This window comes from Leptosomus discolor, chromosome 9, assembly GCF_034619465.1.
Source record: "Leptosomus discolor isolate bLepDis1 chromosome 9, bLepDis1.hap2, whole genome shotgun sequence".
Taxonomy (NCBI): Eukaryota; Metazoa; Chordata; class Aves; order Leptosomiformes; family Leptosomidae; genus Leptosomus; species Leptosomus discolor.
In genome coordinates this window covers 48,908,971-48,923,695 of record NC_141399.1, presented here as the reverse complement: position 1 = coordinate 48,923,695, position 14,725 = coordinate 48,908,971, and the positions used below count along the sequence as shown (strand labels likewise).

Below are 14,725 nucleotides of genomic sequence, written 5' to 3'. Positions count from 1 at the left end.
TGTCCGGGGTAAATCGGTTCAGACCTGCGGTTGCGATGACGTGTTGGATCTGCCCTCCCCAGCTCAGCCCCCTGCGCTGGAGGAGCTCCTGTTCCAGGCGGCGGCCAGTGCAGCGGAAAGCCAGCCCTCCCCTCTCCACCGCCTCTGGCAGCTGCCCGGCTCATCCCAAACCACTTCATCGGGGCTCTCCCGCTCCACCCTCTGTCCTGCTCAAACTGGGACAGCTCTCGTCTCCACAGGGCCAGGCCGTAGCTGCCCCCAGCTGGTCCGAAACCCATCATTGCCCCAGAGAAGCCATCCTATCGGCTTTCTGCTACCCCGACCACACACCCGCCTCCCCTGACCCACCACCATGGGTGCACAGGAGGGAAAAGCCAGGACAGGGTCTTGCCTCCCGGGATCTGAGCCCCTTCCCCGGCATCGCGAGGACCTCACGCCCCCACTGCCGGTGCCCTTGGCAAGACAGCGGCTCCCTGGGGTGGCCAGGCTCGGGGTGGGTTCATGCCCGGTGAGACCTTGCAAGCTGTAGGAAGGCACCCAGGTGCCTGGCTGCGGGGAAACCGAGGCAGCCGAGTGTGAACATGCAGGTATGACAAACAGTCCTGGAGCACCGTGTGCCGGGGTCAGAGCCAAGCCTGCCCGTGCCCCTCGGCGCCGACCTGCTGCCTGAACTTCGCCTGGGAAGGTGCTGACCACCACGGGCTCATCGGCCTGGGGAAGAGACAGCACAGGAGAGCTCTGAAGGTGAAGACGGTGTCAAGCTCTCATCACAGAGAAGAGCTACGGGGCACCCAGAGAGCTCAGGAGTCCAGCAAGGTTCACCATGCAGGGAGAAATGGCACCCAATTGGAATTCCGTTCCTACCCTGCCACGGGCAACTGGGGCTACGGGGTGCCAGGCTATCTGGATCAGGGGGTGCACCCACCACAGCTGCTCTTCTCTCAACTTTCGCTGCTGCCAAGCCGAGCTGAGCCAAGGACTGCCCAGGACACATGCCAGCACAGAGGCAGATGCAGGCGAGGAACTAGTAAATGCCTTTTCAGACTGAACCTGGCCTCCCGAGGGGCTCTTCATGAGCCACAACAGGGTTCCCCCATCCCTCCCGCCCCAGTGCTGTGCTTCAGGCCTGAGTCGTCCCCCCCCCCAGGGGACACCTATACAGCCACAAGAACATGCTGCCAATGCACGTTTTTCTGACTGAAGAGGAAAAAATATTGTCATGAAGAACAGATCGAAAAAGATCATGTTAAATTTAGCCTAGTGAGGGAAGGGCAAAAGGCTCCTTGAGGGCTGGTGGGGATCCTGCCCTCACGGCTGCCCTCGCTGTCGCTCTTGCCCAGGGTGCCGAGGTCCCGCGCTCCGCTGGGGCCTCGCTGCCAGCAGCCCGGCCGAAGGGCTTGAAAACCCAACTCATTGCCCTGTGCCTGGCGCCCTGACTCTCGCCAGGCTTGTCCCTTGGACAGGACACAGCCAGGGGCACGCAGCACCGGGTCATTCATCAGTGTGGCCCCGGGGCGATGTACAGACCCACCGAGGCCGTAAAATGAAGGTTAAATATCCAGGGACCTAAAGAAGAGGCTCCAGAGGCTGCAGTGAAATCTCACCCCAGGTACTTACCCTCCCCGGCCCCACACCTTGCCTTGCCCGAGCTCCAGCCCTGCCCAAACCAAGCTGGGGAGCACCCGGTGCGCAGGGCTCACAGGGACCCGGGACACCGGCAGCCGGTACATCACCGTGGCATCCCGGTGCCACCCGAGAGGGTTTCAAACAGGGGGATTTCTGCTGCTGGGCCAGCACAAATATTTGCTTTAGTGTGAGCTGGGGAGGTGGGGGACGGGCAGAGGGGAGCAGCTGCTGGGGGCCAAGAACACCCGCGGGGGAGCAGCGCCAGGAAAACGCACGAGTGTGCGCACCCCTCTGCGGGTTCCCCAAAGCCGCGGCCCGCACCCTCCAGCCCTGCCCGGGAGGCACCGCTGGCGGGGGCAGAGCCGGCACCGGGGCTGCCCGTGCCCCCACCGAGTGGGCACCGGGGGGTGCCCGTGCCCCCAGCACGAGCAGTGCCAACGCCGGGGGGTCCCGCCGGGACACAGCCCGCAGCAGCCCCGCGGCGCCCCCACGCCGGGTCCGGGCTCTTCCTCCCGGCTGCCAGGATGCGGCCCCGGGCCCCGCCGCTGGCCCGAGCATCCCCGAGCGGGGCCGCCCCTCCCTCTTCTTCCTCCTCCTCCTCCTCCTCCCACCGCCCGGCCCCGAGTCCCGGCGCCGCTGCCGGCCCAGAGCCCTCGCAGCCGCGGGCCGGGCCGGGCCGGGCCGAGCCGAGCCGAGCCGTGCGGAGTCGAGCCGAGCCGTGCCGTGCCGAGCCGTGCCGAGCCGTGCCGAGCCGTGCCGAGCCGTGCCGTGCCGTGCCGTGCCGAGCCGAGCCGAGCCGAGCCGAGCCGAGCCGAGCCGAGCCGAGCCGTGCCGTGCCGTGCCGAGCCGTGCCGAGCCGGGCCATGCCGTTCTACAAGCGGAGCGTGGTGGTGCGGCGGGGGCGGCCGGCGGTGCCGCTGGCCGAGCTGCGGGACGTCTGCAGCCTGGCGGCTCTCACCCTGCTCCGGCAGCTCGCCGAGCTCTGCGGCCACTCGCTCTCCCTCCTGGGCGACATCGAGGGCCACGTCCTGGCCTTGGGTCGCCGCACCGGGCGGCTGCACCGTCGGGCCGCCCGCCTGCAGGCGCTGCTGCGGGGCCGGCCGCTGCGCGGGGGACGCACCGCACCAGGTAAGGCGACCCCCGCCCGCGCCCTGGGGGGGCTCCTGGGGTCACCCAGCCCCGCGGCGGGGGGATGCACGGCCGCGGGGGTGCCCCCGCTCCGGCGGGGACCCCGCGTGTGTCCGTGCAGGGGGGTCCACCCTCCCCAGCGCAGGGGGGTCTCCCCCGACGTGGTCCCCCCACACGGCCGCTCTCCGGGGCGGCTGACCCACGCCAGCTCTGGCTATCGAGGTCCCCGCTGTCCCGCCGACGGGGAGGTCTGGCGGAGCGGGGGGACGGGGCGGCGATGCCACCACGATGCCCTTTCCGTGGCGGTGTCGGGGGCAGCGTCGGGGTGAGGCCGGGACAGCGCAGCGGCAGCTTTCCCTCTGCCCGGCCTTTCTTTTCCCGCACACAGTGGGCACTTTCCAGGCCGCCGGCCAAGCACGCCTTTCACGCTGTGTCCCCGATTACCAGGGGGCTCTTTCATTCCGGGCTCGCTGGGAAAGCAGGGACACCGGTCCACCAGAGCTGGTCCTCATCTCCACGACACCCTCCTTGCCTCGGATGCTTCACACCCCATCCCGGCACAGGCGATGAGGTGGCTGTCCCCTCGCTGGGCAGTGTGTAGCTGCAGGTCGGCGTGGAGGAGCTTTTGCTCAGCCGCGGAGAATGACAAGTTGTAGCCCGGGCACGCTGGCTGCTCATCCCTCCCCTGGCAGCCAGCAGGGTCTGGGTTTGCCTGGACCGCTTTCATTTCCCATTTCAAGCGTTTTGGTTTGGCACAGGCTTCAGCGCTGGGTCAGAAGCGGGCAGCCTGTTTCAGAGGAGCTTAAAATAAGCTTGTTTTGGAACTGTTTATAAAAGTTTATTTTAAAAGGCTTGGCGGGGCGGGGAGGGGGAGTGTTGTTCGAGCACGTCTTCCCCAGAAGCGCAGCGCGTTCCTCAGGCCCCTGGCAGTACGCGTGCCTCTTGCGCTTTCCCCAAACCCCCTCGCAAGTGCTGGTTCTGCTGCTCCGTCTGCGTGGAGCCATGGGAAATGAGTGCCAGACCCTCGCAGCTTGCTTCCCGGAGGGAAGGAGCAAGCGGGGCGCTCAGCCCCGGCCTGGGAGATGCTCCACTCTTGCACATGCTGGTGGGGTGAATCGGTTGTCGGGGTAAGAAGAGGATCCTGCTGCCCTGTGCCTCGACCGGTAGAGAAAGGAGGGGACAAGGTGGCACTGCAGTCACCCGAGCTGACCCCCACACAGCACCAGGGCAGCACCAAACCCCGCAGCGTCGTCGCCGCACGTGCTGGACCGGTGTCTCCTGGAGGAGGAGCTGGCCGTGACGGTGACCAGATGGTTCCTCGCCGCCCGCGGCTGGCCGGCAGGTTGGGAAGGCGCTCGGTGGCCGCAGGAGCCTTGTGTGCTGCCGTGGCGGGGGGATGGTGGGGACGGCTGCAGCGTGGCGCGGGTGGGGAGGCAGTGGGGTTTGTAGCCCCCCGGTTGAGGTTTCAGCTGCGCCTGGGGTATCTCATGGAGCCACGCGGCAGCTCAGCTGCAGGCGGCGAGCGTAACGCGGCGGGGAAATGTTCCTCCCGTGCGGCAGCTCCCCAGCAGAGCCCTGGGCACACGCGTGTGTGCAGAGGGGCAGGGGTGGCTTCCTGAGCCGGTGCCCAGCTGGGGGTCGGAGTGCGTGGGGGGGCAGATAAAAATGCCGTGGGATTTTGTGGGAATGGCTGGGGCGGTGCGAAGCGAGCAGAGCTGTGCCCACCGCACCTCCCCTTCACTCCAGCTCTGGCGGCAGAGTCGGGGGGGGGGGGGGGGGTTGCATTTCTCCCCACACCCCAAGGCGTGTGCAACCCACCCTCCTCCTGCCCGCTCCTCATCCATCCACCACCGCTGTTCCTGCAGCTGGCGGGACGTGGGAGCCTCCGGCTTTACTGAACTCTTTATGCAGGGGAAGAGCTCAATTCCGATTGCTGTTTGTTTTTCTAAGAGCTTCAGCCTGTCACGGGGGAACGGTTCGTGTCTCTAGAGGACGGGAGCTCCCTGCAAGCCCCCGGCACTGCGGGGAGAGCAGAGACAGCCCAAGGTTGTGTGAGAGCGCTTTGCACTGAGCTGCGGCACCGGGCGGAATCCCTTGAGTGAGGAGCAAATGCTTAACAACACCCTGGTCGCAGTTTGGGTCTTTTTTTTTTTCTTTTGCTCCTCGTTTCCATTTCTTGAAGAGGATTCAACGGCAAAAATTACTTTTCTCCTCTTAAACTGGAATAAAACCCCAACGTCTTGTCCCTGGGAGATGCAGGGGAAAACCGCTCAGGACCAAACGTGCCCTGGCGTAGCCTTCATGCAGCCGGCGGGTCCAGGCGATGTGTGGCAGACGTCCTGGCCAGCTTGTAGGGACAGTGACGGGTCAGGCCCTGGGAGCGAGGGGGTGCCATCCCTCCCAGGCAGGGCTGGAGCCGACACCAGCCTGTCACGGCACCGGCTGCAGTACCTGCTGGCTGCGATCTACACGGGGCCGGGTTAGTCCCATCCTCTGGCTCCTCCCTGACAGTGTCATGGGGATCAGAGACTTCTCGGGGCTGTCACAGCGAGTGGGAGCCCTTCCTAAGGGTGGTCCTCGGCCACTTCAGCTGCCCGGTTTGGGCATCCTCAGCGAGGTCAGGATCCTTTGCCTCGCTTTGGTTCCTCCCAGGCAGGTTTAAAGGGATCCGAAAGCCGTGAGTCTCCTTGCGGGCAAGGGAAGCCCCACGGCTGGGGACCTCGGGTCCCCGCTGTGCAGCAGGACGTGTCCGTCCATCTGTCTGGGGGCTGTGAGGCGGTGGGAGCTGCCTGGTCTTCCTCATCAGGAGGGGGAGGTGCTGGTGTAGCAGCAGACGGAGGAATCGCACCGCAAAGGGCTGGGGGAGCACTAAACCCGATGGGGCAGCGTGGTTGTTCCCAGCATGAGACGGCAGCTGAGGGCTGTCGGATTCCTCCGCTCTTATTCCTGGGCAGTTGGGTGAGAGCAGGAGGGTGCGCGCCCGTCCCCGGGGAGCTGGGCGCATCCTGCCCGCTGGGGCGTGGAGGCGAGGGTGCTGGGGCTGGGTGCGGGGGTCCTGCTGCGGCCGAGGGCAGAGCGGGGACCAGGCTCCCCATCCTGCTTCTCTCAGCTTGGTGACATCTCGGAGGGGTGGCACCGAACCCGGTGCTCCTGCCAGCGCTTGGCACTGAGGGTGGGGGCCGCGTTGCAGCCCAGGAAGCCCCCGGCGCTCCGGCTCGCTGGCTCTCGTGCTGGTCCCCAACCGGCTGCCACCCTGCCCATCAGCGGGGACGTGGCTCTGTGGCACCAGCGGGGTGACACGAGCCAGCACTCCCAGCTCAGCCCTCTCCCCTGGGACCCAGTGGCTCTAGAAATAAATCTCAGCAAAGAAGAGGATGGGGGCCCGGCGCCGAGAGCTATTTCAGCCCTCGTCCCTGAAGAGCTGCGGGGATGGTTCTCTGGAAGCAGCCCCGGGCCGTGCTGGCAGGAGTTGCTGTTTACTGCTCTTGCCGAAATATGCAGCATTTTGTCCGCTGACCTCACAGCCTTCGTCTGGGAACGGCAGCGGGCGGCTGAGCCCCGCTCCCCCCAGCCCCACAGCCGCCCTCGCTGGCTCCTCTCCTTGGGGTCGGTGCCCTTCCAGTCAGGGTGAAGATGCCGGGCGCGGTGCAGGGCTCTTGCCGTGCAGAGCCACGGGGACGGAGACACCCCAAACGCAGGGGCCGAGAAGGGTTGGTTCAGAGTGAGATGTGGTGCTTGTCACGGGGCAGCTCTGAGTCGCCCTGGCCATCAGGACAGGCTGGGGCAAGCGCGGGGCGAAGGCTGCTCGCCCCCATGGCGATGCCAAAGCAGTTTGCGGAGGTGCCCGCCCTGGGAGCCCGGTGCTGCTCGGCTGCCCACAGCCCACTGCAGCCTCGCCTGCTGGGCAGAGCAGCTCTCAGAAACCTCCCAGACCTCCAAGATACTTTCTCTACATGCTTTTTCCTAAACCAGTGGTGATTTCGGCATTGGAGGGGAGAGCACAGCTCCCCGAAAGGCTGCCTTGGCGCGGGCGGGAGGTGGGAAGCTGCCCAAGGCTGGGCTGGATGGCTTCGGCTGCAGAGGAGGGGGAGTGGGAGCCGCACCCTCCCTCTTAACAGGAACCGTCTGCGGGAGCGGCCCAGCGCGAAGGCGGATCAATGAGGAACGGCGTCTCCCCCCCCGGACCCGCTGTGGCTGACAGCAGGCCTGGGCGGTGGGCTGGGAGCCGCTCGCCGAACACGGGTGCTGCAGGCAGGGCGGTGGGTGGGGGGAGATGCCATCGCCGCCTTCCTGCAGCTTTGCACCCTGCAGCTCCCCCCAGCACGCCCTGCCCGTGGGTGCCTGGCCCTGCTCGGGGCGGACGTGCTCAGGACGTCTCGGGAGCTGACCTTGGGGGTGGCATCTCCAGTTCGTCACCACAACTTCTCTCCCTCCCTCCCTGCTGAGGTTTTGCTGGGGCTGGGATTCCTGCTTAGATGGACCCAAATCCTGTTTCCAACTGGAAGCATTTTCACCCTGGGGCGGCCCTTGGGAAGGATTTACGTGAGAGCTGATCTGGCTGGTGGCCTTTCCTCAGGAGCTGGGCTGTGGCTGTCAGGGACAGCAGGTCCTTGGGGGCAGCAGGTCCTCGGGACCCCCATCACCCATCAAGAAGCGCATGGAGGCACGAAGGAAGGTGGCCACCACTGTCCCCTCGCAGCCTCACACATCCCTGGTGCCCATGTTTCCTCCCGCCTGGGCCAGTCCCTGCGGTGTGAGCTTAGAGCAGAGGCTCCTTTGGCACCGGTATTTCTGCGGCACGGCAGAGTGGTTCCTCTTCGGGAGCGCTTGCAATGTCACATCGGCTGCGAGTACGGCGGCGGTTACGGGAACACGGATCAGCTTCAGCTACGCGCCTCCAAAGCAGCTTGCGTCATCTTAGAGCAGTCTGAAGGATGCGTTCACCTCCGTGCGGAAGCAGGAGCTGGAGCTCCCTTTGGCAGCCGTTTTCCAACTGCAGAGATCTCCTGGGCGCTCAGAGAAGGACGAGGTGTGAGGTGCAGGTGGGACCCCTCCCTGTGGCGCATGTGCGAGTTGCCCGGGCAGCGAGGAGCATCAGGGGGGTCATTTCGCTGGCTGGATTTCTGACCCTGCCCGAAGGAGCATCCCAACTCCCAGAAGGGCCTCCCGCTCCCTCCCTCAGCCGGTTGCTTCGTCAAGCGCCAGTAGCCAGTGGGGCTAGCTGTTTGGAAAGCAGGTGGCCCCCTGGGCCAGGCTGGAGGGCTCTGTGCTACCTCGAGAGGATGCTTTTCGGTGGTGCCAGGCGCTGGACCCACGGGTGATGCTCCCAGCACCCGCACTGCTGCGGATCAGTGGCTCGTCCCCGCAGCGCTGGCCGTTGGCAGGACTTCCCCAGTTGGCAGGTGCCAGACGCTGAGCAAACCTGACGGACCATCTCCGTACGGCAGCTCCTGACCACAGCAAAGGTCGTCTTGAGACCCTAATATCGGAAAGGCAGGGCCTGGCTCTCGGCTGCCAACCAGGTTGGGGGCTGTGGCTGTGCCTGGCACTGCTCAGCGCGGCCCAAATGCCACCAAGGGCTCTCACAAGCCAACCTTGCGCATGCTGGGCTCCCACTGCTTCTCTCCTGGTGGGCATGGGGGGGACACAGGGACCACCAGGGACCTCCCCTGGCTGCTTAGGAGCCCATCAGTCCCCTGGGGACTCACGTCCAGCTCCCAACACGGTCTGTGCTCCCCAGGTGCCCAGCACCGTGCCCACTGGCCATACCCAGCACCTCGCAGCCGCTGGCACGGGGCCGGGCAGCACGCTGGCCGCTGCGCACGCACGGGGGCCGCTCGCTGGCAGCACAAAGCCCGGATTGAGCGAGAGCTGGCGCGGCGCTGAAGGGGCCAAGTATGCTGGCGGGGAGAATCGGCTCTTCTTCTCACCCGTGCCAGCGGGCTCCGCCACGCTCCTCCTGCGCTCGTGCCTGGCAGCGAGGACAGCCGCCCACCGCGATGCCGCTGGCAGGGGAGCAGGCTGGCGTGTCGGGCACCGGCGTCTGCGCGGCTCCGGGTGAGTACCCGCCGGCACGCCGGGGTGACAGACCCGCTTCCGCCGGAGCCCCGAGCCCCAGCCTGGCACGGGGCAATGGCTGGCAGCTGGTCGCAGCTCCTCGAGCCTCAGCGGTGGGGGGAGGCTGAGAGTGGTGGGCAGCACGGAGATTGCGAGCGAGTCATTAGCCCCTCCAGTTGGTCTAACGATGGCAGACCAGAGCAGCCATGGGGGACGAGCTAATTCCCCCAGTTAACCAGGCAATGGCCGTTAGTGGGGATTTTCCTGCACCTTGAGTCGCCGACCGTGTTCCATACCGAGCAGCACAGCCCCAGCATGGGCTTGGAGCCTGCCTCAGTGTCCCCGTGGCCAGGCAGGAGGGTGGGGACAGCAGGTCACCCTGCATCCCTGGCGCAGGGCAAACGCCATCCTCACACGTGTGCTTATGTGTCCACACGTGTCTGAGCGTGCACGCATGTGCACATGCAATGGGTGTTGGGCTCTGTGCAGCCAGCGCTCCTCACCGCTCCTCAGCCTGTCTGTGGCTCTCATGGTCTCCGAAATCCCAAAGGAAAGGGGGTCCTGTGGCTCGCAGCAGGCGCCGGCAAAGGTATCAGCCCCCCGGCTGCCCGGGCACGGGGAGGGGAAGGTGGCGCCTGGAGAGATGCCCGTGGGTTGTCTCGCGCTTGCTCCGTGCACAGTGACGCTGGGGGGGTCTCTGCTGCTGGGGAGGTCTTTGCTGCTGGGGGGGTGAGCCCTGAGACAAACCCCCCGCATTTGCAGGATCCCTACTCCAGCGCCCTTTGCCGTCCCTCGCCGCTTGCTGGCTGCACCCGTGGCTGCCAGCCCCAGCCCGCCGATGGAGCCGGGGCTGCCCAGGCTCCTGCCCTGCCCGCAGCACTGGGTGCCAGGGCTCTTCCCCAGCCCTCCCAGGCATCTCTCCGCCGGGCAGGGCTCGCCCATCGCCACCCCGGCAGCTCTCGCGTCCTGCTGAGCAGAGGGAGCGGGTCCCTCTTGGCAGATCCAGCTTGGCCGGTGCACCCCGGTGCGGTCCACAGAGAGGCTCCCTGGCTCTGGCCACCCACCTGGGGCGTTCGCCCTCCCCACGGCAGCCTCCTGGGTGGTCCCGACTGTCAGGCAGCACGTGGGCTGCCGGGGCCACCTGCGAGGGGCTGCTTGTGGGGGACCAGCTCCCTTCCTGCCCGCTCCGGGAGCCCAGCCAAGGCGGGGGAGCCGGGATGGCCGCCTCCCCGAAGGCCATGGGGTGCAGCCAGCCTCGGCGGGGCTGCGGGGCCGGCTTGGGGGCCGATGGCTTTGTCCAAGAGCTGCTGGGAGGCTGAGGTGCTCCAGCTCAACCCATCGCAACCCATGCTGGGAGGGAAATCCGCCAACTGTGGGCAGGCCAGGTGCGGGCAGTGGCTGGACGAGGCCGAAGGCTCTGTGGACTGGTGAGGACTGGAGTGAGCTGGAGCAGAGGGAGGGTCTCTGAGCTCCTCCGAAGCAGCTGGGATGTTGCTGGTGGGAAGGGTGGTGATAGCCTGTGTCTGTCCGGGGCGTTGCTTGGCAGGCTCTGCCCCCAGGCCTGGGGTTACAGATGACGATGATGATGATGTCTGGCTGTGGGAAAGTGTGCACAGCCGGGGGAAGGAGCTGCGTTTGCTCCTGAAAATGCTCCGGACCTGCCTGCGCCGTCTGGTCTGGAGGTGGCGGATCCACCTCCTACCGCAGACGTGACCCACCCACAGGCGGCTCGTGGGTGCGTGTCTGCTCGTGCTCCGCGCAGTGGTGCCGGCACGCCGTCCCTGTTTCGGCTGCGCCAGGCTGGCCGCCTGGCACCCTCGCCCTCCGCCGTCTCACAGGCAGCCAGGCAGCCTCTCGGGCACAGCCGATCAGCTCGCGCACCGCGTCGTGGGCACACACAGTCTTTCCAAACGTGCCCGAATCGCCGCCTGAGTGACGGGGCCGTACGCCCGGGAGCTGTTTGCCGGAGCTGGCAGAGAGGCAGAAGCTGCCAGATGATTTCCCGAAGTGGCAGAAAAAGGCTAACGGGGATTTTCTGCTGCAACAAGCAGAATGGGCAGCGGGAGCATGAAGCGAGGCTAATGCAGCCCCCAGCTGGCAGCGGGCACCTTGGGGCGAGAGCTGTCGGAGGGTCGCTGCCAGCACCGGTGCCTTCCCTGCCGCAGCCCATGCCAGCTCCATGAGGCCGTGCAGCCCCGTGGCTTTGCAAACCCCCTTTTCCTGGTTTGGCCAGGACAGGCTGAGGAGACACGGGAACGGCTCGTTCCATGCTTGCGTGGAGAGCCCGAGGGCTCCCGGTGCAGGGGGCTCGGCTGGAAGAAGTCAGGCCAGAGGCTAGGGGGGATTTGCGCTGGTGAAAGCTGCCTGCAGCTGCCGGCCAGCCGCGGGTTCCTGCTCAGGACAGGCGTACCAAGGGGTACGGGCAGGGTGGCAGGATGCTTTGCCTGCCCCACGCGTCGCTCTGCTCCCCCACGGCTTCTCCAGCCCCGGGGAAGGGCTGTGGCGGAGGGGAGCCCGCGGGAGCACTGGGCAGGCGGCGAGGGGCGGGTTGGTGGGTCGTGCCAGGCTGAGCGTGGTGCCCGTCAGCCCGTGCTGGGATGAGCTGCCCGTCTGTGCTGTGGCGATGGTCTCCTAAAGCCCCCCGCCAGAAGCTTGCCTGAGCCCAGCGCTCTTGCTGCGGGCACGGGGAGTGCTGTGGGGCCATCCCCTTCCCACAGACAGGCGTGCGGGGCTGTTGGAACTGCTCCAGGCCGGAGTCCGGAGCAAGGCCCTTCGTCCAGCTGCCTGATCCCTGTTACTTGCAGGAGAAGGGCGGCTGGCGCTGCCCACGGCAGCCACATGGGCTGGTACGACCCGATGGCATGGCTGGTGGGGTGGCATCTCCTCTCCGGGGGTCCCACCAATTGTGCCCCTCGTTGTGGCTGCCGGGACCTGTTGGAGGGATGCCAGCTGGCAGCGGTGCCATGCGGGGCAGGCTGGTGGGATGCTCCGGCCCTGCTCTGTCTCCATGGCTCTGGATGTGTAGCTATGTCTTTAAGAAGGGCCTGGGCTGGGGTGGGAGAAGCGTTTCCATCCAGCCTTTCTCCCAGCAAACCTGGATCGAGTTAGCGTGAGCAAGCGAACAAGCGAGCGGCAGAGTTGGCACCGTGGCCGTTCCCCCGCTCCAAGCCGAGGCAGCTGCCAGCTCACCCCGTGAGTGGCCGTGGGGGTTTGGAGCAGCCGGTGGGGCACAGGGCAGCCTTCTTCCCCCATGGCCTTGGTCCCTGCAAGGAGAGGAAGAGGAGGAGGCACAGCTGGGTGCGTAGAAGTTTTGTCCTCCTTCCCACCCGCCGGATTCACTGGCCTGCGCCGGGGAGGGGGCTGGCAGTGTCCCAGGACGAGGGCAAGGAGCGTGGTGGGTGTGTGGCACGGGACGGGTGGCCGTCTCTGAAGGTGGGTGCTGGCAGCGGGCAGCCCCAGGGCTTGCCGGCACAGCGGGGGCTGGCAGAGCCGCCTGCTCGTCTCCTTCTGGCTCCCACCCACACGTGCTGGGCGATGGGATGGCGGGATGGGGCTGTCATGGCAGGGCTCGCCGCCATGTGCTGGTGGTGACAGCGGGCAGAGCCCCGTGGGGGGGCTGCAGTGCCCTCCGCTCCTTGGGCAGCACCCGTGCCCAGCCCTAGGGCTGGATGCGTCCCCTCCTCCTCCTCCCAACCCCCTTTGGGCTGGGGCAGGGAGATCCCCAGGGACCCCATGGGGAGGAAGGTGCCCAGCGTGCCCCGACGCTGCTGCCCACCTCCTGCTGCTGCGCTGGGGGATCCGCTGGCCCTGAGGGGGGAGATGCCTGTGCCACCCCACGTCTCCTGCGGTGGGCTCATAAACGCCACAAACCAGCGATGGCATCGTGGCACATGGTGGCAGTGCGGGTCTGCGCCGGCTCTCCGGCACAGCCGTTTTGGGGTGCACTCGGTTTTCCCGACCTGGTGGCACGGTGGCCGTCAGGGGACCCCGTTGCTGAGCCCACCGCGTGTTTTCCCTCCCCTGGGCAGCTCGGGGGGGGGGGGGGGGGGGGGGGGCGGGCAGGGCAGTGGTCCCCAGCCTGGAGAAGAGCCTGGCCGCGGCCCGGCCGTGAGCCAGCTGGGCACCGCGCTGGGGGTGGGCGCAGCGGCGCAGCCCCTCGCTCGCTCCCCCAATACGCCCACCCGTGCGGGCTGCTGGGGACACGGCGGCTCGGTGGGCGCCGGGCTGCCGCCGCGGGCGAACCGGGAGCGCGGAGGGCACCGCCGGGGATGCCCCGTCGCAGGGAGGAGGGGTCGGTCCTCGGGGCGGCTCCTGGGACACGGAGCGGGGAAATCTGTTGCTGCGCGGGAGGAATCCCAGGAATGCAGAGCCCGGAGGGGACACGAGGTGGCACGGCAGCTCCAGCCCAGCTTTCGGCAGCTTCAGCCCCGCTTCGGAGGGGCCGCAGGCGGATTCCCTGCCAGGGCCGGGCAGGGGGGGCGGGAAGGCAGGGGGGCACCTTCGGCGGGCTCGGCGTCCTGGGCTCTGCCTTCCAGCTCGGCCGGGACCCTGCCCCATCCGACACCCGCTTCACCGGGACGTGGGACCCCCTGAGGGTCCGAGGCGGCCCCGGGAAGGACGCACGGTGCTGCCCGCTCTCCGCGCCGGCCCCGCTCCCCCAGCGCTCGCCCGGCCCCGAGCCGTTGTTCTCCAATGAGCTCATCTGCTTTGCGGGTTATTATTTTTAAACACAGTCTCTTGGCCGGGAAATAATCAGCTCGTCCACTTAGCGAGTGTTTATGGCTTCTTCAGGGAAGCTGCTTGCTCTGCCAGGAGAGGGGCTACTTTGGAAACGGGGAGCTGAGCCGCTCCCCGCGCCGGGGGCTGGTTGGAGCTGGGGTGCGCTGGGTTGTTTGCACCCTCCTGCCTCCGTGGGCCCCGTCACGGTGCGTCCCAGAGCCACGGGGGGGAAGGAGCATCCGGGAGCTGCGTCACAGCGTGCGGGGAGCTCGCTCGGGCGGCACGAAGCGCGCAGCTGGGGGAGCACAGGAGAGCTGCCTGCACCCACGGAGCTCGGAGGAGGACACGGGGTCCAGGGCTTCGCCACAAGAGATGACGAGTGGCTGGGAGCGACCAGCAGCGTGCTCAGCTCCCCGCAACAGGGTGTGGAAAGGCGGCTGTGCTGTCGAACCGTGGGCCCCGCAGCCCACGGCGGGGCTGTTTGCAGAAGGGCTGCCACAGCCTGGCCCGACACCGTGTGCCTCGGATTGGCTGGGGGCTTGGAGGAGTGGGAGAAGATATTTTCTCGACGGCATTTCTGCAAACCACCCCAGGCTCACCTCGGTCCCTTCGTCTTCCCGGAGAGCGCGCGGAGGCCAGGGCGAGGTGGGATCACGCCTGCGCTGCCCGCAGCTCTTGCCGCAGCCCCAGCGCAGGCTGTCCCAGCCAGCCCGGGCACTGCGGCAGCCCTGCCCCAGCACGGGGGCACGGCACGGGGCCGTGGGAACCGGGGGTGCCACCGTGGGGCCCCCGCACCGCTGCGGCTGTCACACCCACCTGCTCCCACATCACTCACGCAAACCGCTCCTTGCGCCAAGTACTGATCCAATTTGTGGCTGTTTCCATAACAACCTCCCAGCGCTTTCTGGTCCTTTCTGTCGTTACGCGGATGCCGAGCCTCGGCATGTAAGGGATGCTCCAGCTTGGGACGGAGCGGCTGGGCTGAGGCATTACCGGGTACCTCTGGCTCCTGGGTGCAACGGGCTGTTCGCTTGCTGGAGGCCAGGGCATGTTGAGCAAGTTTCCCGTGACTTGGGAGTGGGTTTTTTACCCCATTGGAGGGATATGGTGAGGTTGGAGCTGGGGGAAGAAGGAGCTCAAGGGCAATAGTTGATCCAGGCGTGCAGCCCTCTCGTGGGGGGTCCCCGAGTGCAGC

General features: G+C 67.1%; 1 protein-coding gene across 3 annotated transcripts in view; it reads left to right on the top strand.

Annotated features, from left to right (window-relative positions):
* Positions 1 to 2,489: 2,489 nt before the first annotated feature.
* Positions 2,490 to 14,725, top strand: part of NHSL2 (NHS like 2) — a 31,458-nt gene continuing 19,222 nt past the window's right edge. For all 3 annotated transcript variants that reach the window (XM_086470255.1, XM_086470256.1, XM_086470254.1), the window contains exon 1: positions 2,490 to 2,754. In XM_086470255.1, coding sequence (XP_086326381.1) covers positions 2,490 to 2,754 — 265 coding nt within the window. The remainder of the gene's footprint in view (positions 2,755 to 14,725) is intronic.